Source organism: Prionailurus bengalensis, chromosome E4 (assembly GCF_016509475.1).
Source record: "Prionailurus bengalensis isolate Pbe53 chromosome E4, Fcat_Pben_1.1_paternal_pri, whole genome shotgun sequence".
Taxonomy (NCBI): Eukaryota; Metazoa; Chordata; class Mammalia; order Carnivora; family Felidae; genus Prionailurus; species Prionailurus bengalensis.
The window spans coordinates 34,956,683-34,981,375 of NC_057360.1; the positions used below are offsets into that span (position 1 = coordinate 34,956,683).

Consider the following 24,693-nt stretch of genomic DNA (forward strand, 5'->3'; position numbering starts at 1 on the left):
GATGCAAAAATTCTCAACAAAATATTAGCAAACCAAATTCAAGAACACAAAAAAAGGATTATACACTATGACCAAGTGGGATTAATCCCCGATATGCGAGGATGCTTTAGCATACACAAATCAATAAATATAATATATCACATTAATAAAATGAAAAATTTTAAGTCACATGATCATCTCAACAGATGCAGAAAAAACATTTGACAAAACACAGCATCCTTTCATAATAAAAACCCTTGGCAGATTAGGTATAGAAGGAGTATTTACATACCTTAATGTCATAAATACCATATATGCCAAACTCACAGCCAACATTATACTCAATGGAGAAAAGTTGAAAGCTTTTCCTCTAAGGTCAGGAACAAGACAAGGGTGCCCACTCTCACCGGTCTTATTCAATGTAGTATTAGACATCCTGGCTAGAACAATTAGGTAAGACAGAGAAATAAAAGGCATTCAAACCAGGAAGGAAGAAGTAAAACTGTCACTCTTTAGAGATGATATGATTCTATATATAGGAAATTCAAATGAATCAAACAACAGCTGGAACTAACCAATGATTTCAGTAAAGCTGCAGGATATGAAATCAAGATACATTTCTATACACTAAGGATGAAACATCTGAAAAAGAAATCAAGAAAAATTTCCCATTAACAATAACATCAAAAAGAATAAAATACTTAGGAATTAGTTTAACCAAGAAAATGAAAGATCTGTACAATGAAAATCACAAGACTTTGCTGAGAGAAATCAAAGAAGACACAAACAAATGGAAAGACAACCTATGTTCATGGATTGGAAAAATAAATACTGTTAAAATGTCTACACTACCCAAACCCATCTATAGATTCAGTACAATCCACATCAAAATATCAGTGGTATTCTTCACAGAAAAAAAAAATTTCTAAAATTTGCTTGGAACCACAATGTAAAAACAAATCAAAACACTAAGACCCAGATTAGCCAAAGCGATTTTGATGAAAAACAACAAAGCTGGAGGTATCATACATTCTGATTTCAAACGATACTACAAGGCTACAGTAATAAAAGCAGTAGAGTACTGGCACAAAAACAGATACCTAGACCAATAAAATAGAATAGAAAGCCCAGAATGAAATTCCTGGTTATACAGTCAGTTAATAGTTGGCAAGACAGCCAAGAGCCCCACTCACAAAAATTAACTCGAAATGGATCAAAGACCTGATACTATAAGACTCCTGGCAGAAAATGAAGAGAATGCCCTTGACATTGGTCTAGGCATTGATTTTTTGGACATGACACCAAAAGCACAAACCTCAAAAGCAAAATCAACAAATGGGACTACAACAAACCTGAAAACTTTTGCACAGCAAAAGAAACAATTCACAAAATGCAAAGGCAATCTACAGAATGGGAGAAAACTTTTACAAATCATATAGCGGATAAAGGGGTTAATATCCAAAAAATATAAAGGACTCATAAAACAACTCACTAGCAAAAACCAAACAGTCTGATTTAAAAAGGGCAATCTCTAATTCCTCATGGTATACTTTTTACGTTTCTTAAAAATTTATCAGACTTATTTTTAATAAGTTTTATTTCTTCCATTAGCTATTTTCCAACCATGCTGAACATTTAGATTTTTAACATTTTCTACTGTCATAAGTATTGTTGCATTGAGTGTCTGTGGACCAAAATCATGGGAAAATTCCATGATGATTTTCTTGGGATAAACTCTGGGAAATGGAATTACTAGGTCAAAGGGTATTTACTTTAGGCTTTTGTATATATTGCTCATAAGCCTTCCAGAAGTTTGTGCCCACTTTTACTGCCATCAGTCCTGTGTGTTTGATCTTGACTTCCTCAGAGCCTTACAATTTTACCAATTTGCAATCGGTCATTCTTCCAGGTTCCTCAAAGTTTTGGAGGTTCACTTTGCAATATCCCACTGAAAAGATGCAGGGTCAACTAATCAAGAACAAATACAACCTGGAAGAATTTAAAGAAAGGATAAAGCGCAGAACGATCAGAGGCTTGGAGCAATCGCTAAGATTTACGAGATCTTATTTCCTTTTTCAGAGTAAAAATAATAAGAAAGGGAGTTACCTACTTCTTGGGCTTAGCATATGCTACTAAGAGGTGGCAGAGACAAATTTTATTTTCTTCAATGTCTTTTAATTTAGTCATGAGGAAAAGCCTTACACTGGGAAGCATTTACTATCAAAGTAGGAAGGGAGAGCAATTTTACCTGAGTTCAGGTTCACAGTTTTAGACAAATAACCTCCTAAAATAAAGAAAAATCTGGACAACTATGTAGCATAGGACTCTGGATTTCAAATATCAGGGAGACTACTCTCTGCAAGATGGATTGGATTTCCTCTTCGTAACATGAGGCAGATATGGATGGAGCAGAGGGAATTATGGGAAAAAATACTTCGACTCACTCTTACAAATAGGTGTTTCCTTATCCCAAGTGACAGTATTGCCTGAGAGGTGACAAGCTGCAGAAGGGGAGCCAACGAGTCGATACCTAGAAGCAAAGAATGAAAAATGATTATACTCTACACTTCTTACTTAAGTCACCATGAGAAAATAATTGCAGGTAGATGCTACAAATTACAGGAAGATTCAAACAGGAGAAGTCAAGGAAGAAACCTCATCTCTATCTGCGAATTAGTCCTTTATTTCTAAGGACAAGCTTATATTCTTACTGCTTTTATCCATGTTTACTGCTAGTCCCTCCCCACTGAACACAAAAATTCCCTTCATCGTGGGACATTTTGTACTTGTCTTTAGGGAACCTCAGGAGTTATTTTATTCATGCGCACTTCCATCAAGGAAATGATAAGCTCCTTGATTAACAGGGAAGATGCCTTATTGAAATATTCACATCCTCTAGCACCTTGCCTAGAGATCAAGCATGTGGTACTCAAAGGACAGAAAGATGGCCTTACTAAGAAGATTCAAAAGTGAGAAGCAGGGGAAACAGCTAACCATCTTCACACCTTAAATGTAAAAGGCAGGGGTACTTAACTATTTTGCCATCAAATCACTCAAAGTAGGCCACAAAATTTGGAACATTTTGTCATCACTTATTTTTTATTGATTAGGTAACTATACAGTTACTGTAAGACATGTCACAAAGGATATCCAGCTAAACCATTCACGTGTTCCATGTACAGTAGGGTTAAACTTGATTAAGTAAAAGGTAAGGGATATAATTCAATGTCATATAATAGTGAGCAGTTACTGGAACAGCTAAGAACTTGGCTTCTTGATTACCCAAGACACGTGATCAGGACAGTAACCATTTGTAGCAGAGTCTACTGATATCTCCAGTATCTCCTTTCCTCTTCTTCATTAGTAATGAAACTGTGTGTTTTTAACTGGGCCATTGGCCACCTCATTGAAGGCTTCATCTCTCAGCTTCCCTACAGTTGCGTACAGCCATATGGCTAAGTTCTGGCTAAAGGGATGCCCCTGGAGGGTCTTGTGAAACTTCTGGAAAGTGTCTTTAAAGGAATGGGTGTTCTCTTCTTCCATTATTTCTCTCTGCTGGCTGGAGTTTGGGCCATGTGATGACACAGAGTCTCAAATAGAAGGATCCCAGGTTTATGTGGATCATGGAGCCAGGTATCAGCCTGGACTTGGAAACTTTACAGTCTTCTTTGAAGGACTGCCCCTGTTCTTAACCTCAGAGAGAAGTAAACTACTATCTTGTTTAAGCTCCTATTATTTTATTTGTTCTTTTATATCTTAATCTAACCCTAATATGTACCAGCTCTTGCAAAAATAGTGATATAAAGATGATGGGGAGCTATGTGGGCATAGCAATGACAGTGAATACTTTTGTAGGCATATTGAGTCACTTTTGTTGACAGATTGTAGACAAATTGAGTGAATTTTACTTACTGTTACTTTTCATTGATTACAGTGTAAAATCCTTTCAAATGTGCCAACAAATATTTAATCTTCAAAATTTCTTCAAAGAAACAGCTTGAGAGCCACTAGTATGTTTTCTTCCGCCTGCTTTCTGTCCTACATTTAAAAGTTGTCTTACGAGCACAACATCACGGATGTTGCTCGACTTCTGACTATAGAGGTTGCTCTTAATGTGTTCACTATGACTAAGTTAGAGAACTGGAGTAAAAAAAAAAATGTGAAGCAGGTTCCAGCCTATGTGTGGCTGTAAAAAACAGTGAATATTTTTTAAAGTATTATAAGACACTAATATGCTACGATCGCCATTATGTTGTAATTCTTCCTGACTCGATTACCCATCTCTCTGAAACTCATAATTGTACTCAAGCCTTACTCCTTAGCTTCCATCAGCATTAGAAATTTGGGTGGCCATAAAGCGAAACCACTGTTCAAGAAAAGCCATGAGATTCCCTTCCCTATAAGCAAATAATACACACTGTGAGAAGCATGCTGAGACAGGCATCGGAGAGTCCATTGCATGAGGTCAGGGATGGGATAATTAAGGGCTAGAGGGTGGTGTTCCTTCCATCCTTCCTATTTGCTCACGGACTTCTAAGTATTTGGGAGTAGAGGGAATCTATGGAGATATTCAATAGGCTGCAAGTGATTAAAAGTTGCTCACAGATAGGATTCTGCGGCACAAATCATGTAACAATATGATAAATCATAACAATAAATCATAACACAATTGTGTATTAAACTTTGCATCTCACAGAGAATATAAACTTTCTCTCCAGGAGCCATTTATAAAAGTTGTATCATATCACTCGGCAGAGTGTACCCCAAGAATTTGCACAGAGAAGAAATCAAAACAGCTCTACACCCTCATTATAATATAACAACACTAGGAATTAATAATCACAGAATAAACACAAAATTGAAAGTTTTGGATCTTGGTCAAAGACGAAAGTAAAACAGCCATCGCAGATTACCTATAGGATAACAATGACGCATGATCATTGAGTCATGTGCCCAAAACTCTTCAAAGTGCTTTGCATCAATTAATTTAATCTTTATTTTTTAAAATTTTTTTTAACGTTTATTTATTTTTGAGACAGAGAGAGACAGAGCACGAATGGGGGAGGGGCAGAGAGAGAGGGAGACACAGAATCAGAAGCAGGCTCCAGGCTCTGAGCCATCAGCCCAGAGCCCGACGTGGGGCTCGAACTCACGGACTGCGAGATCGTGACCTGAGCTGAAGTCGGATGCTTAACTGACTGAGCCACCCAGGCGCCCCCAATTAATTTAATCTTTAAAATGATGCTTTGAAGTGAATGTTATGCATAGCTCCCATTTTACAAAAGAGGAAACAGAGAGTTTAACAAATTTGTTCAAATTCACATGACAGATATTGAGGTTCGAGTTTGAATAATGTTAATTGGCCTTAACAGCCTGTAGTAATAAACCTTACATTATTCAGCTACTTCATTACAAATGCTGATGCAAATATTACTCTTTGAAAATTTCTAGGACACTGATGCCAAAACCATCCTTAGAGAAATATTTAGTACTTTTGTTATTTGACAAGAAAATTTTCAAATAAATGAACACAACATTTTATATCAGATGTTTTAAAGACTATAAACATTAACATATGAAAGAAGCTGGTCTGAGGAATTACTAAAATAAATTAATAAGTAAGAAAAATGGAATATAAATGATGAATAAATCTAAGAGCCATTTCTTTAAAGTGGTCAATTGAAATAAACAGAACTTGGCCAATTGTAACCTCACAAAATGACACATCTACAAATATATATACATGAATGAGAAAGTAGTTATCATCACAGATATTAAAAAAACTCAATACTTTATCAAAATATTATATCCTCTCTATCTTAATGAAATTGAAAACATCCATGAGATGTATCAATATAAAGGAAAAATAAAATGTATCAGGATGTATTTAAAAATAGGTAGAACAGCTGATAAACCCGTATCTGTTTGAGTGTATGTTTTTAATCTTTTTGGATATGTACCTAGGATTGGAATTGCTGGATCATATGGTAATTCTGTGTTAACTTTTGAATCACCGAGCGGTTTTTCTCAGAGGCTGCACCATTTTACATTCCCAGTAGTAATCACAAGGGTTCCATTTTGTCCACATCCTCACCATACTTTTGTTTTCCATTATAGCCAGCCTATAAGGTATGGAGTGGGTTTGATATGCATTTCTCTAATGACTAATAATATTTAGTATCTGTTCATGTGTTTCCTGGACATTTGTCTGTCCTCTTTGGAGAAATGTCTACTCAAATCCCTTGCCCATTTTTAAGTTGGGTTGTTAGTTTTTTTGTTGTTTAGTTGCAGGACTTCTTTATATAGTCTGTATATCAAACCCTTATTAGAGAAATGATTTGCAAATATTCTCTCCCATTCTGTGGGCTGTCCTGTCACTGCCTTGATATGTCCCTGGTGTTGCCTGGGGCTCCCGTCATTTGAAGGACTGATGAACTAAGAAGTCAGAACTCCTTGTTGGGGGCAAGGGGTGAGCAGGGCAAAATCTATACTTTCCAGATAATGCAATTGATACTTGTGTCCAATTTAACCACCTCTCTCTTCTAAGGGTAACTGAGCTCAACTGACATGTGGGTCACATGCATATTTTAGGTAAAAAAGGCTAGAAGACTTCATAGCAAAATATTAACTACAATGAGTAGTAGAACTGTGGGTGGTGATTTTTTTGATCTTTGGGTTATTCGTGGCTTCCAAGTATGTCTAATGAATATATGTTCAATCCAATAAATATGTTCACTCCAATAAAATTCATTGGATTTTACAATCCAATAAAATTCTATTTTTTTCTCTGAATTTGTTGTGGCAACTGAAAATTAATACACATTCTTTAACTGCTCCCTCTAAGTTGAGGCGATGTTTCTGGCATGGTTCCCTGTGCCAAAGAAAAGTTCAGAGCAAGAACTCATTAATGTTCCCTCTCTGTGCATGTTCATACTTACATTTCCCAGAGCTGCTATCATGTTAAGATTTACCCTGCAACCCCTGATTCAAGGTCCTCCAATTCAGCTATAGTGCTCGCTGATCTTAGTTAAGAACATTGCATGCACGGGGGCACCTGGGTGGCTCAGTTGGTTAAGCCTCCGACTTCGGCTCGGGTCATGATCTCGCAGAGCTTGAGTTCGAGCCCCGTGTCAGGCTCTGTGCTGACAGCTCAGAGCCTGGAGTCTGCTTCGATTCTGTGTCCCCCTCTCTCTCCACCCCTCCCCTGCTTGTACTCTGTCTTTCTCTCAAAAATAAATAAAAAAAAAATTTTTTAAAGAATGTTCCATGCATGGTACAAGTAGCATTTTTCCTTTTACTCATTTAATAGACTGGTCCTTTTTATCCAGTGAATATCTTACCAGGCTTCACACATACTACCTTCCGCAGGAACCTGGTGCTGTCCTCTAGTTAAAATACAAATTGCTTGCTACTCCTTTTTTTATTTTTAGAATTTATTTTATTTTTTAAATTATTTTTTCTAAAAGTTCACTTATTTATTTTGAGAGAGGTGGGGGGAGGGGCAGAGAGAGAGAGAGAGAATCCCAAGCAGGCTCTGCACTGTGCCCAACACAGAGCCCAACACGATGCTTGAACCCACAGACCATGAGATACTGACCTGAGCAGAAATCAAGAGTCAAGACACTCAACCAACTGAGCCATCTGGGCATTCCAGCTGTTGCTACTTTTTTATATTCCTTTGGTCATATGCCCATGTTCAAGCTATCATCTCTATCCGGGAGTTCCTATTGACAACTTTTTGAAGTGTAGATGATAGTCTAGTGTGTCTGGTTGGGAGTAGGTCAGAGATAGCATTGTTGTTCTGAAACTCATATTCCAGGGATAGTGCTTTCAACTCACCCTTCATTACAAGAATAATTCACTGTTGATCCAAACTGGGTGTCTGTGTTTATATGTACCATGCCATTGAAGGGTTCTGGAGGAGCTCCACATGATTTTCCTATGGGAGAGAAGGAAAATTGGGACTAGGTGTAGAGTTCAAATTACCTCTGCTTTTACGATTCAGTCTGGAGTGTAGCAGACTGAACAGTCTGTATACTTCTGATTGTTCCAAAGGATTGACCACATTGAGGAAGTGCACCAACTTCAGACTCAAGCAGCTCTGGGGCACTGCTTTTTAAAAGATGATGCCTGAATCTCCCAACAGAAGAAATATATGGATAAAGAATTGTTTTCTCATCCCACGAGCCTAAATCAAAGGCCTCAAAATTTGAGATTTCCCCTCCATCTTGGTTATTGAAACACAGGTCACTGTGATCTACGTGATTTTCTTTTGTGTCCCTATTTCACTCGTGTCATGGTTTTAGCCATCAAAAGTAACTTCCAGGGAATGGAAACTTCCCCTCTGATTCCTTTTGTGAGAGACATTCTTGCGAAATAAACATTGAGTCAAGACTGCAAAAACTCCAGGCAGTAAGAAAGGCTGACCTACAAGTTCACCCTCCATTTAAATACCGTGGGCAAACTTAGATGTCTACAAAATTTGAACAAATTAAATGAGATCCCACAGACACTTTGACATACATGAATTAGCTCCCAGGATGGGGTTACTCACGTCTACACGTATCTTCGGCACTGGACCAGACCAAGTTTTCCAAGCAGGTGATAGAAAAACGTAGACTCAAAATACCCAGGGGAACATTTAAAAGTCAAAGATGTCCCAACTGGAAACTCAGATTCATCAGTCTGAGTTGTAGGCTTGGCAAATGGAAACTGTTTTGGGGCTTTACAGTAACCTGGAGAGCAAAACCACAGGAATACAAAAGTGAGCCTAGAGATTTCCGCCCTTCCTCCTCTTTCTGTCCAGTTAAGCTGATAGATGGGTTCATGGAGACAGACTTCTAAAAACGGCAAAAGGTCTTTTTCCCCTTCGAGTTACCTTAGGATGGGGCTTTCCAGCAGCATTTACTCATCAGGAAATTTTTACTACTTGGAAGACGATTCACCTTTTTGGCCTTTTTGCTCTTGTTTCACCAAAGCAAGAATTTCATTGATTTTTAAAGTTTATTCATTTATTTTGAAAGCCAGAGAGAGCACAAGCAAGACAGGGGCAGAGAGAGAGGGAGAGAGACAATCCCAAGCCGGCTCTACACCACCAGCACAGAGCCCAATGTGGTGCTCAAACTCACAAACCATGGGATCATGAACTGAGCCAAAACCAAGAGTCGGACGCGTAACCGACTGAGCCACCTGGGCACCCAAAGCAAGAATTTTAGCTAAGGATGTCATGTGTCAGGCCTATCAGACTGCCTCTGTGTAGAGTTAACCATTCATACCCTCATTTATTAGCGTTAATGTACTCATATCCATCAAGACATATTTCACCCTCTGTCTCCATTTGTTCCTCCCAACCTCATTCTCAGGGTGTCCACCATAAGTAGCTTCTCTGGCACTAAATAGCAGTCACTACTTGTAGTGGGTTGAATGATGTCCCCCGAAAAGACACATGCATCCAGGACCTCACAATGGAAACGTACTTGGAACAAGGATCTTTTCAGCTATAATTAAGGTAACAATCTCAAGATGAGATCATCCTGGATTACCAGGGTGGGCCTTCAATCCAATGACTGGTGGTGTCTATAAGAGAAATGAGAGGGACATTTGAGACACAGAGACACAGGGGAGAAGGCCATGTGAAGACAGAGGCAAAGATCAGAATGATGTGTCCACTAGCCCTGGAATGCCAGGAGCCACCAGTATCTAAGAGAGGTAAAGGAGGATTCTCCTCTAGAGTCACAGGAGGGAGCACGGCCCCACCAAAACCCTGATTTCAGAATTCTAGCCTCCTGATCAGTGAAGAGAATAAATTCCTATTGTGTTAAGCCACCTAGTTTGTGGTAGTTTGTACGCAGTCCTAGGGAACGAACAGAGCGCTCTTCTTCTGATGCTAAACCAGAGATTTAAGGAAAAGGACAAAACAGACTAAGCCATCAAGTAGCTTCTTTAGCATATGAAATCCCTTTGGAAACTTCCCCTTCCCCTTGCCTTTACCTCCCCCCCCCATGCCCCCCACCCCCACCCATATAACCAGTCTCTCCTCAAGGTCCCGAGGCAGCTCTTTCTGCCCATGGGCCCTGTCTCTGTCCTTTAATAAAAACATCTTTTTGCACTGGGAAAAAAAAAAAAAAAGAAGCTGTCTTTTTTTATGAGAGGGTATATTGTGTGCTGCATATTTCAAATAGAGTCTGACCTCAACGATCTCCTTTTTGGAGGAGACTGCTTCTGTTTGCCCATTCAATAAGTGTGCCTGGTGGCCTAGGCAACTGCTTTTAAAGAAATCTCACTAGATTCTATTGGGAAGGGGAGGGGCAGCAAAGAAAAGTTAAACGCGTTTTATCATGTGTTGCCTTTTCTCATCGGATTGCTTTTCTCTGTCATGTGGTATCCCAAGTCTGGTGCCACCTCCCTGTGTACCCTGCTTCTGTCTTGGGAAGGCCTACAGTCAGTCCTCAAGAACCAGGTAATTTTCAGTCCTTCGGAAGAAACAGCCTCTTCCTTTCCATACTCTTTCCCTTGAGCTGATCTTTCCTTGCTTCTAACTCTCAGAACGGGTAAGTTCAAGGGCAAAGATTAAGGTGGGCCCCACAAGCCAGCGGACAGATGGGCATACTTTGAGTCAAGGTCTTAAGCTACAAAAGTAGAGTCTCTTTGGTCACTTAGCCTATTTGGCATAGGACCGGCTAAAGCCTTAGCTAAATAATATCCATATTGCCAGTTTTGCAGACGATGAACTTGCGGGGAGTGTTTGGCAATCATCCGCCATTGGTTACTGTTCATAGCCAGTTGTTTTCATGTCCTCTCCAGTGAATACGTTTTTCTTTTTGATCTTCCCCTCCCCGTCCCTCTCTCTTCTTACCCCACCCTGCTCACCACTGCACCAGCAAGAAGAGTTTTAGAACTTTGACACTTCCACTTATGACAAAGTTGAACTCACAAGCACACACCATAATCTTAGAGACATATGAAGGATCTGGGCCTGATAATCTGAAGCCACTTGGGGTACGTGGGTACTGACCAGCAGGACCAGCAGGTTCACAGGAAGGGGCAGGGCCGCTCCAAATCCCATTCCCTTCACCGTCGCTTGTGCAGCGGATGGTGCTCTCCCCGACGAGGTTGAAGGTCATCCCTCTGGCCGAGCTGGGGTCACACATATAAGTAATTTCCTCTCCATAGGGAACGTCTCCCTGAGGAGTTCCGGTGTGGTTCCCATTAAGGATAGATGGAGGGCTTGGACAAAAGATTTCTAGAAGGAACACAAGAGCTATAAGTTACATCAAAATGTTTACATTTTAACCCGAGTTGATTCTACAATTATGGGATGCTGTGACTGTGTAGCCAATTAAATGATTAAACTCTCAGGGAGAGTATAAACCATAAAATAAATATATTAGGCCGCTGTTGAGATGCTTCCAAATGAAATGACACTGAAACCAATGTTTATTATTACAACGTCCAGGAGGGACTTAATCATCCTGAACTCTTTGAAGACGTAAAACTTCTGGATAATTGAGAGCTCATTTTTTAAAAATAGACAAAAATCTTAACCACATTGACAAGAAAGGCATTCATTTAATAAGAAAGTTATCCATTAATTCAACAGGAATTTTTTTGAGGACCTACTGTACATCCCCTACTATTTTAAGTACAAGATAGACCAAATCTTTTAACATCGAGGCTCTTCATCCCAGAGAAATCTTTCAAAATATATTATACATTTACTATCTATCACTGATTTCATCTTTTCTTGATGACTTGAGGCTGTTAGGCTCCAAAGCAAAATGAATGGTCGTAGTAACGCCATCATAATGAAATGAAACATCCCAATGGCCCTGTGCATGCCCCAGAAGACTCAGAAATGTTTTACGACTTTGAGATACTTATTGGTTTCTACAGGAGTTTTTGTTTGTTTGTTTGTTTGTTTGTTTTTATTCATTTTTGTTTTCAATTTTTTAATGTTTTTATTTTTTTGAAGGAGAGAGAGCGGGGGAGAAGCAGAGAGAGAGAGAGGGAGACACCGAATCCAAAGCAGGCTCCAGGCTCTGAACTGTCAGCACAGAGCCTGACGCGGGGCTCAAACTCACAAACCGTGAGATCATGACCCAAGACGGAGTCTGGACGCTCAACCGACTGAGCCACCCAGGCGCCCCTGTGTGTTTGTTTTTAAATAACGATCTGGAGAAGCTCCTTTCCCCTTCTGCTTTGATCTATATTTGGGAGGATGATACTCTTGAAGGGATTATGGATAAACTAATCAAAGGTGGACTAACCTAACCAACGTTTGTCCTCTAGCAAGTGATTTTAGCTGTATCTGGCTTCTTGGGAGCATTGTTTTCTTTCTTTCATGCTTCTTAATTAACTATATTCCAGGAAAGTTAACATTTTCAAATAGCTGGCTTCCAAATATGAAGGATATAATGATCAAGTTTCGTTATAGAAATACAAAAGTTCCAAACAATTTTAGAGCAAAACATTCATTTGAAAAAAAAAAATTCTATTGTAAACATATTTTTCAGTAGTTATGATCAGAAGGTGAAGCAACATCCTGTTTGTTTTAGTGAAGAAGTAAATGGGCAGACTGAATATATTCATAGTATTTCTGTATTTAACACATTATATTTCTGTCCTCTTAAAAACAAAAACTAGGGCGCCTGGGTGGCTCAGTCGGTTGAGGGTTTGACTTCGGCTCAGGTCATGATCTCATGGTTTGTGAGTTTGAACCCCATATCGGGCTCTCTGCTGTCAGCACAGAGCCTGCCTCAGATCCTCTGTCTCCCTCTCTCTCTACCCCTCTCCTGCTTGAGCTCTCTCTCTCAAAAATAAACATTAAAACACACACACACACACACACACACACCCCAAAACCAAAAAACTAGCTCCCTTCATCCCACTTCCCTGTGCAGCAATAATCCCATTTCTCTACTCCTGTGACACCAGGACTCCTCTGAGATGTGGTCTATGGTCTGCCCTTCCTTCCCTTCATTCCCCCTTGAACTCATTCCAATCAGAACATTTGTCCCACAATTCCACTGAAACTCCTTGTTGAGGCCAATTGGTACCCTCAAGTCATTATACCCAATAATAATTTTCCACCATCTTATTTGACCTCTCTGGAGAATCTCACCTCCTTCAGAGAATTTTCTCTTGGCTTCTAAGGTATATCACCCTCCTGTTTCTCTGTCTCTGTCTCCCTCTCTCTCTCCCTGGGTACGGTTGACTGGACAACCCTATCCCTTCCCATATCTTACACTCTGCTCTCCACAAGTGAAGCTCCTGTATGTCCGCACCCATCGCCATTACAGTATCATTGACTGTGTTCCTTACGTTGCATCTTTTGTTCCCGTGATGTACTCGTTCTATAACCGGAAGCCTGTACCTCCTCCTTTCCTGGTTTTTCTCTTAATATACTGGCTGCTTCTTCTTCATCTCTTTTGTTGATTCATTCTCACCTTTCCAACTTATTAGTGTTGGATTTACAAGGCTCAGCCCACGCATCCCTTTTCTGGCCCCATTCCCCCCCTCGGTGATCTCACTGAATTTCTATTTTAAACTCGGTTTCTTGGGGCGCCTGGGTGGCTCAGTTGGTTAAGCATCCAGCTTCGGCTCAGGTCACGATCTCACGGTCCATGAGTTCGAGCCCCGCGTCGGGCTCTGTGCTGACAGTTCAGAGCCTGGAGCCTGCTTCGGATTCTGTGTGTGTGTCTCTCTCTCTGCCCCTCCCCTGCTCATGCTCTGTCTCAAAAATAAATAAAAACATTAAAAAAAACCTCTGTTTCTAAACCATCGGCAAATTGTGTCATTTCACCTTTCAGAATATACCTAGCCTGTGACCACTTCTTACCTCTTCTCCCACTGCCATCCAACATCTGTGGTTAGATCTGTGTAACAGCCTTCCAACTTATACCCTCAGCCATCCCCCTACATTTCCTTGGCTGCATCTCCCTTTTGGGCCCTCAGTTGCTTTCTCACTTGGGAATGCTGATTGACACCCCTGTCACCTCCTTTTCTAACAGTACTGGCTGTCTCAGCCCCCCGGAAGTGAGGGGGAGATAGGGGCTCTCGCACATTACGTAGAGGTCACAGTAACTCCCACATCCAAGCCAATAGGACTGGGATCCATGGCCACTCTGGCTCCTTCCACCACTTCTGGTCTTAAATGGAGCAGGTCATGGGCTCCGGTGTCTTCAGAGTTTGTCCAGAGGGATAAGATAATACAGCGTAGAAACAAGGGCCTTAATACCCTTGAGATAAACAGGAGACAAGAGACAGGGAAGATCCAGCAAATAAACTGCTCATTCTTTCTCTTTCTACTAGACAGTTCTGGTTTCACAGAACCTCTCCAGGGATGTGTTATATGAGCCAACAGCCAGCTGGGTTTTTTTGTTTGCTTGTTTTGGTAAAGCTTACGGCCACCTCAGCAACACAACATATTTTATTTATCAGCTTTTCTTTCCTTCCTGCACCCTTTTTTCCTCCTTCACTCTTGTTGCTCCAGAACGGCACCCTCGAATAGAGCATGACAATTTATGCTTTGCCTCCAACACTGTTTTCCGGGGACTCTCGATCTAAGGTACGTTCCTTCCAACTGAGTCCTCTCTAGAGTAGCCAAAGTGATATCATTAAAAATAAATTCCATCATGTTACTTTTCTACTTACAATGCTCCAGGGGCTTTCTATCTTGCTCAGAATGAAAACCCACGTTGTTACGGGATGTACATTTACCGCTCTTTTATCACCTCTGACTACTCCTCTATTTGCTCGCTCTGTATCAGCCATGTCAAAACATGTCAAAACATGTCAAAACATCAGAACATGTCAAAAACAGGTTTGCCAAAGAAAATGCCGGGAACGTGTCTGCCTTGGGCCTTTATACCATCTGTATGGGAAGTTATTCCTCTGTCTATGTCCATTGGTAGTAACCACTTTCCATCAATACTCAAATGTCACTTTCTCAGTGAGGATTCTCATCATCACCTTATTTTACTTATTTATTATTTTTAAATGTTTATTTATTTATTTTGAGAGAGAGAGAGAGAGAGAATGAACAAGGGACGAAGTGCCAGAGAGAAAAAGAGAGAGAGAGAGAATCCCAAGCAGGCTCCAGGCTGTCCAGTGCAGAACCTGACGTGGGCTCAGTCTCACAAGCCATGAGATCACGACCTGAGCTGAAACCAAGAGTCAGATGCTCAACTGACGAGGGACCGAGGTGCCCCTCTATAATCACCTTATTTTAAATGGAGACTTTATTCTTTTCCTGGCATTCCTTATCCCCCTTCATATAACCATTTTATTGCATCACTCTGGTTTTTTTTTTTTTCTTAATAACACTTGGCGTTATTTGAAATCATCTATTTATGCGTTTGCTTGTTATTTTCTTTGTCTTTCCTTCTGCACAAGAATATAAACAACATGAAAGCAGGGTCCCAGTCTTTCTTGTTGACAGGTATATTCCTAGTGTCTAGAAGACTGGTTGTTGGCACATAGCAGGTGCTCAAAAATTTTTGTGGAAAGAATGAGGACAGGAATGAATAGATGATTGAAGGAAGGACAGAAAAGCAGAAGTGGGAGTATCATTTTTGACAGGAAAAAGAGCCCAGGCTTTAAATTTCTCTCCATCTGTGAAGCATGTCTTTCCACCTGTAGCGCAAAGGATGCTCGTAAACGTTTATAGGATGGTATCCAAAACACACGATGCACAGATTTATTTCCCCCAGAAACAATCCTTGCAACAAAGAAATATTTCAATCAAAAGTGAAGATAAACAGAGGGGCAAACGTTAGATAATTTTACAGGCAAAGCACATTGAACAAACAAACAAGGAGGAAGGTGCAGACCTCAACAGATATCCCTTGTACTCACGCTCACACACAGGAACACTGTTGTTCCAAAGGCTTTTCATTTCAACCAAGGTACAGTAACTAGCAGAACTTCCCTTTAAACGGAACCTGAGGAACAAAAGCAGTAGTGACCGGGCGAGCGCACGTGTCTCTCTCCCCTTCACTGACAGATCTCAGCTCCTGTCCTTCTGCTGAAATCCAGTTTCGTTCCTAAGTTAAACCCCGGGTGAAAAAGTTCCGCTCATTTGTTTTCTCAGCTGATAGAGGGACTGACACCAAGACGTCTGGAGAGATTGCAGTTTCCAGTGAGGACAGAGCGGTAACAACTGTCTCTGGTCTTCGGCCTTCAGGAGGTCGTCTGCCCCTGACTGCCCTCGGACAGCTCCCTATTTGTCTCTGTAAGGAACTTTGTCCTCTAACGCAACCCGTAGCCCTTTCCTTTCTTACTGGACCAGGAGGGAAACAACTTCCAATTCAAGTTAGCAAAGAGAAAGGCATCAGAGACTGCCCTTTTTTGCCAACACATTCGGAATGTTCCCGAATGACACCTGTGGCATATCCAGATTATTGATGGGAAAACCAAATTATCTAGGAAAAATAAGACAAGGTGAGAAGAGAGGATTCTTTGGAGGACAATCATCCCCAAACATCTGGCTTATTGTTGGACCAATAGCTGCCCGAGTTGCCTCCAGGTGTTTATCGGGTGACAGATATTTGATGCCTGATGAAGGGCCCTTGGAATGTACTGACAACAACATGCTTTTTACCTGTCAGCGGTGTGGGAACATAATACCAAGATCACTTACAGTCACATAAAGAGTTAATGACATTGCTTGGAACATGAACATCAGTCTTCATGCTCCTTCAACACAGCCTAATCCTAATCAGATGACATATAATTAGATTTAAAAATACTCCCATTTACTCTTTCATTCCTATTCCACATTTCACTACTGACTGGTTTCAAATTTCCTTGAAACAGTCCCTGCATGTCACTTATCTTATAAGTAACTTTCTTTTCTATATCAAACTTTTTTAAAACAACCCCTCTGCAATATTTCTCCCTTGGCGCCTACAAATTACTTTTTATTCATACGTGTAATAAATAGGCATCAGTAGTAATAAATAGTTTCACTTCAATAGTCAAGATCTGTTGTTATACTTCTGCTGTTCAGTATATTTTACTGTTTTAAGCATCCGTTCATGGTTCTATGTGGTTGCTACAGTACTTCCCAATCGTTGCCTCAAATACTAGTCTTTTTTGGCACTTCTGTTCCATTAGACAGCTTGCTTTTTGGATAAACGCCCACTGCCCAGGGCGCCAGCATATTAGCATCCAGAACTGAGTCCCTGGTCTCCATGCCAGGTCATCATACTCACCCCTCATTGCAAATGAAGGACACTTTTGCCCCAAGCTGGAAATTAAGTGGAAAGAGCACACGACCGTTAGGGAGTTGGTCCAGGAAGTCATCACATGATTTCACTAGGAAAACAACAACAACAACAAAGAGGTAAGACTGCCTCTGTGAAGAACAAGAAGACTGATCTGCAAACCAGAGGAAACCACAGGTACCTGCACATGTAGGGGCTGCTGGGCTCCAGTTTCCCTGGGGCGTACAGCGCACAGAAGCAGTCCCTCTGAGATCATAGCCAGGCTCACAACTGTAGAATACTTCCTGCCCAGGGGAAAAACTGTCCTTGTCGCTTGGGGTGGGTTTACCATGCGGAATTTCTGGAGGCGGCGCACATACTGTGGAAAGAACAGGCACAAAGTACCAGTCATTAAGGGAGAAATATCTTTTGCTAAATTCTAACCCTTCTGAGGAGCAGAGACACACAGTTAAAGGGGTTTGGTGTTATAAGAAGGGAAATCAAACGATACTCTAGCCCCCTCCTTTTACTGATATGGAAGTTAAAAATATGGAGATATAGCCAAAGACCTCACAGCTAGTCAGAAGCAGATAATTAGAGCCAAGTTCTCCCCAGCACAAGGTGAAATACATTTACAAGTCCCTTCTTCTAGTGCTGGCTATTCAAGATGGAGTTATTAGTATTGGTGGGGTTCTCCACCCACATATTTGGTAGAAAGGCGATCCAATTTACAGGCTCATCTTTCAGAGGAGAGGGCTGCCTGAGCCTAAATCTATTTAATAGATTTCCCATGTCTTTTACTGTACTTCTATGATCGGATGTAGTAATCATTCATATTTATATCACTTTGTCTGTTTGTCCTTCCAGCTCTCAGTTGTTGTACAAGGCTGGTGTTAGTTGGCACCAGAATGGTAAAGTCCGTCTTTGTCCCTACGTATCAGCCACAGCATTTACCCATCCACTCCTAAGGCAGCTATTGTGGCATACAAGGCCATTGAGATAAGCCATTGAGAACAACATCCACTCAATAAACCCATCCTTGTAACGAGAGGGCATATCGCTTAAAGAGTATTTGACTCAAGGTCTGGCTACCTCCATTCATAGCCCTCTTCGTGCTCAAGGCATCTGAACTCATTTGCACTTCAACCTAATCTATATCCAATGAACAATGAGGGAAAATCTGTTTGGCTTTAAGCAACTTTCACTCTCAACTTGAGATTCCTAATGATAAAATGTAGGAGATGGACCAGAACAGACAAACTCTAAGGTCTTGGCCACTATTCTGAGGCTATGATATCTGTCTTCATAAGCCAGTTTCTTATTTTCTGGGAGAGATGCTGACAGAAGTATAACTAGGACCAGAGAACCCAGGCCCTGGAGTCTGACCCATTTGCTTCCATTCCTGGGTACTCCACTTAATAGCACGTGATCTGGACGGTTTACTCAACCTCTGAAATACCAAACAAACTTCACTGCCATATGGATATAAGAATAGCCCTATTGTAAAGGAGTGTTGTGAAGGGTAGATGAGATCATGCATTTAAGGTGCTGATCGCCGGGGCGCCTGGCCGGTTGAGCGTCTGACTTTGGCTCAGGTCCATGATCTCACAGTTAGTGGGTTCGAGCCCCGCATCAGGCTTTGCACTGACAGTGCAGAGCCTGCCTCGGATGCTCTGTCTCCCTCTCTCTCTGCCCCTTCCCTGCCTTCTCTCTCAAAAATAAATAAAGACTAAAAAAATTGGAGTGCTTGTGACACAGCTGACTAGAAAGTCCACCTCAGTTTTCAATATATTTGAGAGATACTGGAGCTGGTATTTCGCCCGGAGACTTGCTCAATAGGAGAGTCTCAAATGTCTCCTTCCTTGATTAACTAAGCTCCTGCTTTCAAAATGAAGGCACATATATATAAGTGCACACACACATAAGTGCACACACACATACATGCACATGCCCCCTTTCTTAATTTCATGCTCCATCCCCCCAAATTGACCCACACTGCTTCCCACGCATCCTCCCCCGGAACAAACACTAATCTCCCAATCCTTTTACAACTCATGCCATTTGTAGGCCCCTTCAAAGCCTCAGTCAGACTCACGTCTAGAGCAGCTTGGCAGCTGTGGCTCCCATCTGTTTCGAGGTTGGCATTTCACACTGGAGGGTCCTTTCATGTCAAAGCCGGACTCACACATAAACACCACGATTTCATTTAAGGAATATAAGGTTTTGCGCTCAGATACTATTATTGCATTTTCAATTTCCGGAGGTGTGCATTTATTAGGTATAATGCACTGAGGGGGAGGGCCGCTCCATGTGCCGACGCGGTTGTCTTTGCTGGTGCAATATATTGACGGCTGGCCCACAAGCTCAAACGGCTTTTTCCCTCTCTGTCCAGAATTGCAGCGATAGGTCACCACCGTCCCGTATGGAAAATATTCTCTGTTGATGCTAGTGAAACTTCCATTGGCAATGTTTGGGGGCGGCCCACAAGGAATTCCTGGGAAAAGAGACAGTGACTTAAATAATAGTGAATTAAAATAACTAGGCAGAGATCCAATGAGTATAACTCTTTTTACATTTGCTATTTGCTTTTGATCTTTCCTCACATGTGGGTATGTTTTTACAAAGTCATAATTTATTTTTAATTTATTTTTTAATATGAAATTTATTGTCAAATTGGTTTCCATGCAACACCCAGTTTTCATCCCAACAGGTGCCCTCCTCAATGTACAAAGTCGTCATTTAGGTGGGCATAATAAGTAGCATGCGTACTGCCTTTCTTACTTACATTATTTCCTATAAGCATATGCATTTTTAATATAATTCACATTCCTTTCATTTTAAACAGCTCTTTGATCATTTTATTTTACCATACTTTACACAGCTTTCCCCTACTCTTTTCCATTTTCCTTCTTTTTTTAAAAAAAAATTTTTTTTTTCAACGTTTATTTATTTTTGGGACAGAGAGAGACAGAGCATGAACGGGGGAGGGGCAGAGAGAGAGGGAGACACAGAATCGGAAACAGGCTCCAGGCTCCGAGCCATCAGCCCAGAGCCTGACGCGGGGCTCGAACTCACGGACCGCGAGATCGTGACCTGGCTGAAGTCGGACGCTTAACCGACTGCGCCACCCAGGCGCCCCTCCATTTTCCTTCTTAATTTTCATTTTTGTTATTAGCTCAGTAAAGCTTTAAAAAAATAAAAAAAAAAAACCCTTGCTAAAAGAAAAAAATGTAAGGGAAGAGAAACAACACAGATATACAACAGTGGGAAATAGTATTAAATATATTTGCATATATATGAGAAATTTATACAGCTGTAGGCTAATATATGTTAATTAAACATTTTGAAAATCTAAATGATATAAATGGAAATGGAAATTACCAATATGCATTCAAGAAGATACAGAAAGCCAGAATGGGCAAAGAAACTTGTAAGAATAGAAGAAAATATTTTACATAAAAATGCTATCAAGTTACTTTCAGGTAATATGTACTTTCAAATGTAATTTCAAATTTTTCACAAGATGTAGAAAATAGAAAACTTACCAGCTCATTTCATCAAGCCTAAGTTTGGTATCACAACATGATACCCATGTAAAAGGGATCATATATTAGTTCATAAAAAAAAAAAAAAAACTCGCAATACAGTTGAAAATCTAGAAGTAGGACATAGTACATTGTACGACTATAATACTATATAACTAGAACGAAGTAACTTCAGCCAAAACTCCAAAACACTTGAAATTAAAAATAAAAATTCTTAAGAAGGATACTCCTTCTGATAAGGGTAACCTTAACAATTTAAATCATTCTACCCCTCCATTCTCCCCCCCCCCCCCCAAGAAAGACTATAAATGCTGGATAAGATATAAACTATGTCTGTGGATATATCAGAAAGCAATGAACTAGTGAAGCATTACCAGACCATAATCTGATAGAAGATAAAAAGCTGGGTAAGAGGCATTTAGGCTGCTGTTCTGCGGGAAGGATAGCTGAATCAGGAGGGGGGATCTGAGTGGTGAGCAGACTTTGATAGTCTCAAGGAGTCAAGGAACTAAAGTGGAATCCAGATCTTGCAAGGTGGAAGCCTTGGTAATATCTTCTGCTGTATACTTATAGGGACCTCAAAGAAATAGGCCTTGGGAATCAAGATTACTGGAGTTGTTCCTCAAGTACTGTGGGTGGCCTAGAAAAATAACAGTTTCTGAAATTGAATGAAAGTGGTCCCAGACTGCTAGGTCCCCAGGTTTCTGGAAGAAATAACAACAACAAAAATCCTTCCTGAAGAAGGTTCGTTTTCTAAGGCCTTGAATTTATTTGTACAGAGAAAGGTTCTCAAGTATAATTCCTGACATACAATCAATGAGATACTTAATGAGATAAAATAACATGAATTAGAAGCAGCATAATCACTGACAATAGAAACTGAACCGTTAGGACCCCAGCTATTGGAATTTTCACTCACAGATTTAAGATAATCATGTTTATCTATTCAAAGGTAAAATATACGATACCCAAACTTTTGGTGAGAACAAGAAACAATTAAAAACAACAGGGAAAATTTTGAAAGGAATCAAATAAAAGTTGTTGTCTTTGTAAAATACAGTTACTGAAATTAAGAATCTGATGCAATTAACAGCAGGTGGGACACAGTTGAATAAAGATCAATGAATTGGAAGCCAGGACTGAAGAAAATATCCAGAATAAAACACAGAGACACAGAAGGATCAGAAATACATAAAAAAGAGTAATAGACTTATAGGATAGAGGGATAAGGAAGGCCTAATGCATGTTTAAATGAATTCCGATAATGCGAGGAGAGCAATAACACACGGCGTGAACATTTGAAGAAGTAATGGCTGAGAATTTTCCAAAACCAATAAAAGACATCATTAAACCTACAGATTCAAGAAGCCATACAAACTCAAACAATACAAATACTAAAAAAAAAAAAAAAAGGAAAAACTTTACCTAGACACATCATAGTAATATTGTAAAAAAAAAAAAAAAAATCAAGATCAATCAATTTTAAAAGAAGCCAGAAAACAGGGGTGATAACTTTTACGAAAGCATGCCTAGAAAAATATTTAAAGAATCTATTGCCAGAATACCTACAATACAAAAATGCTAAAAGATAATTTTTTAGATTGAAGGAAAATAGTGTCATAAAGAACTGACTGAACTGCAGTTTGGAGGAAGTATAGCAGAAAGAGTTAATAGATGGAGGAGTATAAATACTCTTTAAAAAAAAATTTTTTTTCAACACTTATTTATTTTTGGGACAGAGAGAGACAGAGCATGAACGGGGGTGGGGCAGAGAGAGAGGGAGACACAGAATCGGAAACAGGCTCCAGGCTCTGAGCCATCAGCCCAGAGCCCGACGCGGGGCTCGAACTCACGGACAGCGAGATCGTGACCTGGCTGAAGTCGGACGCTTAACTGACTGGGCCACCCAGGCGCCCCGAAATACTCTTTTTATAAAAACAACAATAATGTCTTGTGAGATCAATGTAAAAGCACAAAAACCGACACAATGAAGGAGAAATAGGATCTGATCATCTCATTAGATGAACAGTGATAAATTAGAATACACATTCGTGATAAATCTTTTAGCAATTTAGGTATAAAAAGCAACTTCCTTAATCTGATAAAGAATATCTCCCTAAAACCTTCTGTAAACATCATGCTTTATAATGACTATTAAAAAACCAATATTAAAAAACCAATATAATGACTATTAAAAAACCTGGGTGGTTCAGTCTGTTAAGTATCTGACATTGGCTGAGGTCATGATCTCACAGTCTGTGGGTTCAAGCCCCACATCAAGTTCTGTGATGATAGCTTGGAGCTTGGAGCCTGCTTTGGATTCTCTCTCTCTCTCTCTCTCTCTCTCTCTCTGCACCTCCCCCACTCACACTTTGCCTCTCTTTCTCAAAAATAAATAAACATTACAAAAAGATTTTTTTTAAAACCCAGTATCTTCTCTTCCATTCAACATTGTACTGGAGGTTCTAGCCAACGCAGTAAAGCAAGAGAAATAAAAAGCTGCAAGAAAGGAAAAGATTAAAAAAATAGGATAATTATTTACCAATGACATGATTATGTATACAGCATATCCAAAAGAATATACAGATAAACTACTGCATTTCTAAGTAAATTTAGCAAGATTGTTGGTTCCAAAGTCAAATGATTGCGTGTTTAAGAAACAATTAGAAAATGTTACATTTTTCAATGTTACATATCTATGTTTACATTATTTTCTATAATGTAAATTGGCAAATATTATTAAGATTTCAAAAATTTCAAAAATTCATGTTCATGAATTTAAAATTAAAAAATGTAAGTGGCCCACAATTGCATCTGCTGAGTCAATAGAAACCCAATGCCAATTCAAGTAGTATTCTTTTTGTGGAAACTGACAAGCTGGTTCTAAATTTTATATGGAAATGCAAAGGGCCAAGAATCACCAAATAAATCTTGGAAGAAGTACATGGCAGAGGATATGCCACCAGATATCAACTCTTATTAGAATACTGTAGTAATGAATACTATAGTAATGAATACTATAGTAATGAAATACTATAGTAATGAAAACTATAGTAATGAAAATAGCACAGAACCTCTCTGAAATGAGACCCACATACAATGACACCTGACAGAGATATTAAACTATTGTATGGTGATATACAAAAATGCTTTTTTAATGGTTTTTAAAATCAGTAATATTAGATGAATTGCCTACCCATTAGGAAAAAAAACAAACAAAAACACATACAAAAAAGGAAATACATTCCTTGACCATACTTCACACCACACAAAAAATAAATTTGAGGTGAATCATAAACTTAAGAGATAAAATGATAGGCAAAGCTTCCTTACATAGAACAGAGAAAGTGGTGGGGCGCCTGGGTGGCCCATCTAGTTGGTTGAGCATCCAACTCTTGATTTAGGCTCAGGTCATGATCCCAGGATTGTGGGGTCGAGCCGCATGTCAGGCTCCATGTTGAGTGTGGAGCCTGCTTAAGATTCTCTCTCTCCTTCTCTCTCTGCCCCTCCCCCACTCATACTTTCTCTCTCTCTCAAAAATAAAAAATAAAAACATTAAAAAAAAGAACAGAGAAAGTAGTGACTAGAAAGGAAAAGATTTATTACGTCTTATTAAAAAACACTATAAAAATGTATACCTTCTATCATCAAAAGACACCATTAAGAAAGCAAAAGGACCAATTTTAGCCTGGAAGCAAATGTGTTTTGTTTATTGTGTTATGTTTATTGTGTATAAAGAATTTCTCCAAGACAATAAAAAAGATACACAAACTAGCAAACATCGGGTGAAATTTTTGAACAGGCACTGCACAAAGATATGAAAAGGTGCTCTGCATCATCAGTCATTAGGAAAATGCAAATTAAAGCCACAGTGAGCCCCTAGAATCGCTGAAATTTAAACAATTGATAACTATCAAGTTGACAAAGATATTGAGCAGCTGGACTTTTCATCTGATTTCAGTAGA

At 39.8% G+C, this 24,693-nt stretch overlaps 1 protein-coding gene across 1 annotated transcript in view; it reads right to left on the reverse strand.

Annotated features, from left to right (window-relative positions):
* CR1L (complement C3b/C4b receptor 1 like) overlaps positions 1-24,693 on the reverse strand; it is a 67,126-nt gene that overhangs the window by 22,950 nt on the left and 19,483 nt on the right. The window contains 9 exon segments of the mRNA XM_043567840.1: positions 2,424-2,509; positions 7,819-7,918; positions 8,534-8,600; positions 8,602-8,714; positions 10,994-11,221; positions 15,835-15,920; positions 17,193-17,295; positions 17,386-17,562; positions 19,279-19,677. Of these exon segments, the coding sequence (XP_043423775.1) occupies positions 2,424-2,509; positions 7,819-7,918; positions 8,534-8,600; positions 8,602-8,714; positions 10,994-11,221; positions 15,835-15,920; positions 17,193-17,295; positions 17,386-17,562; positions 19,279-19,677 (1,359 nt within the window).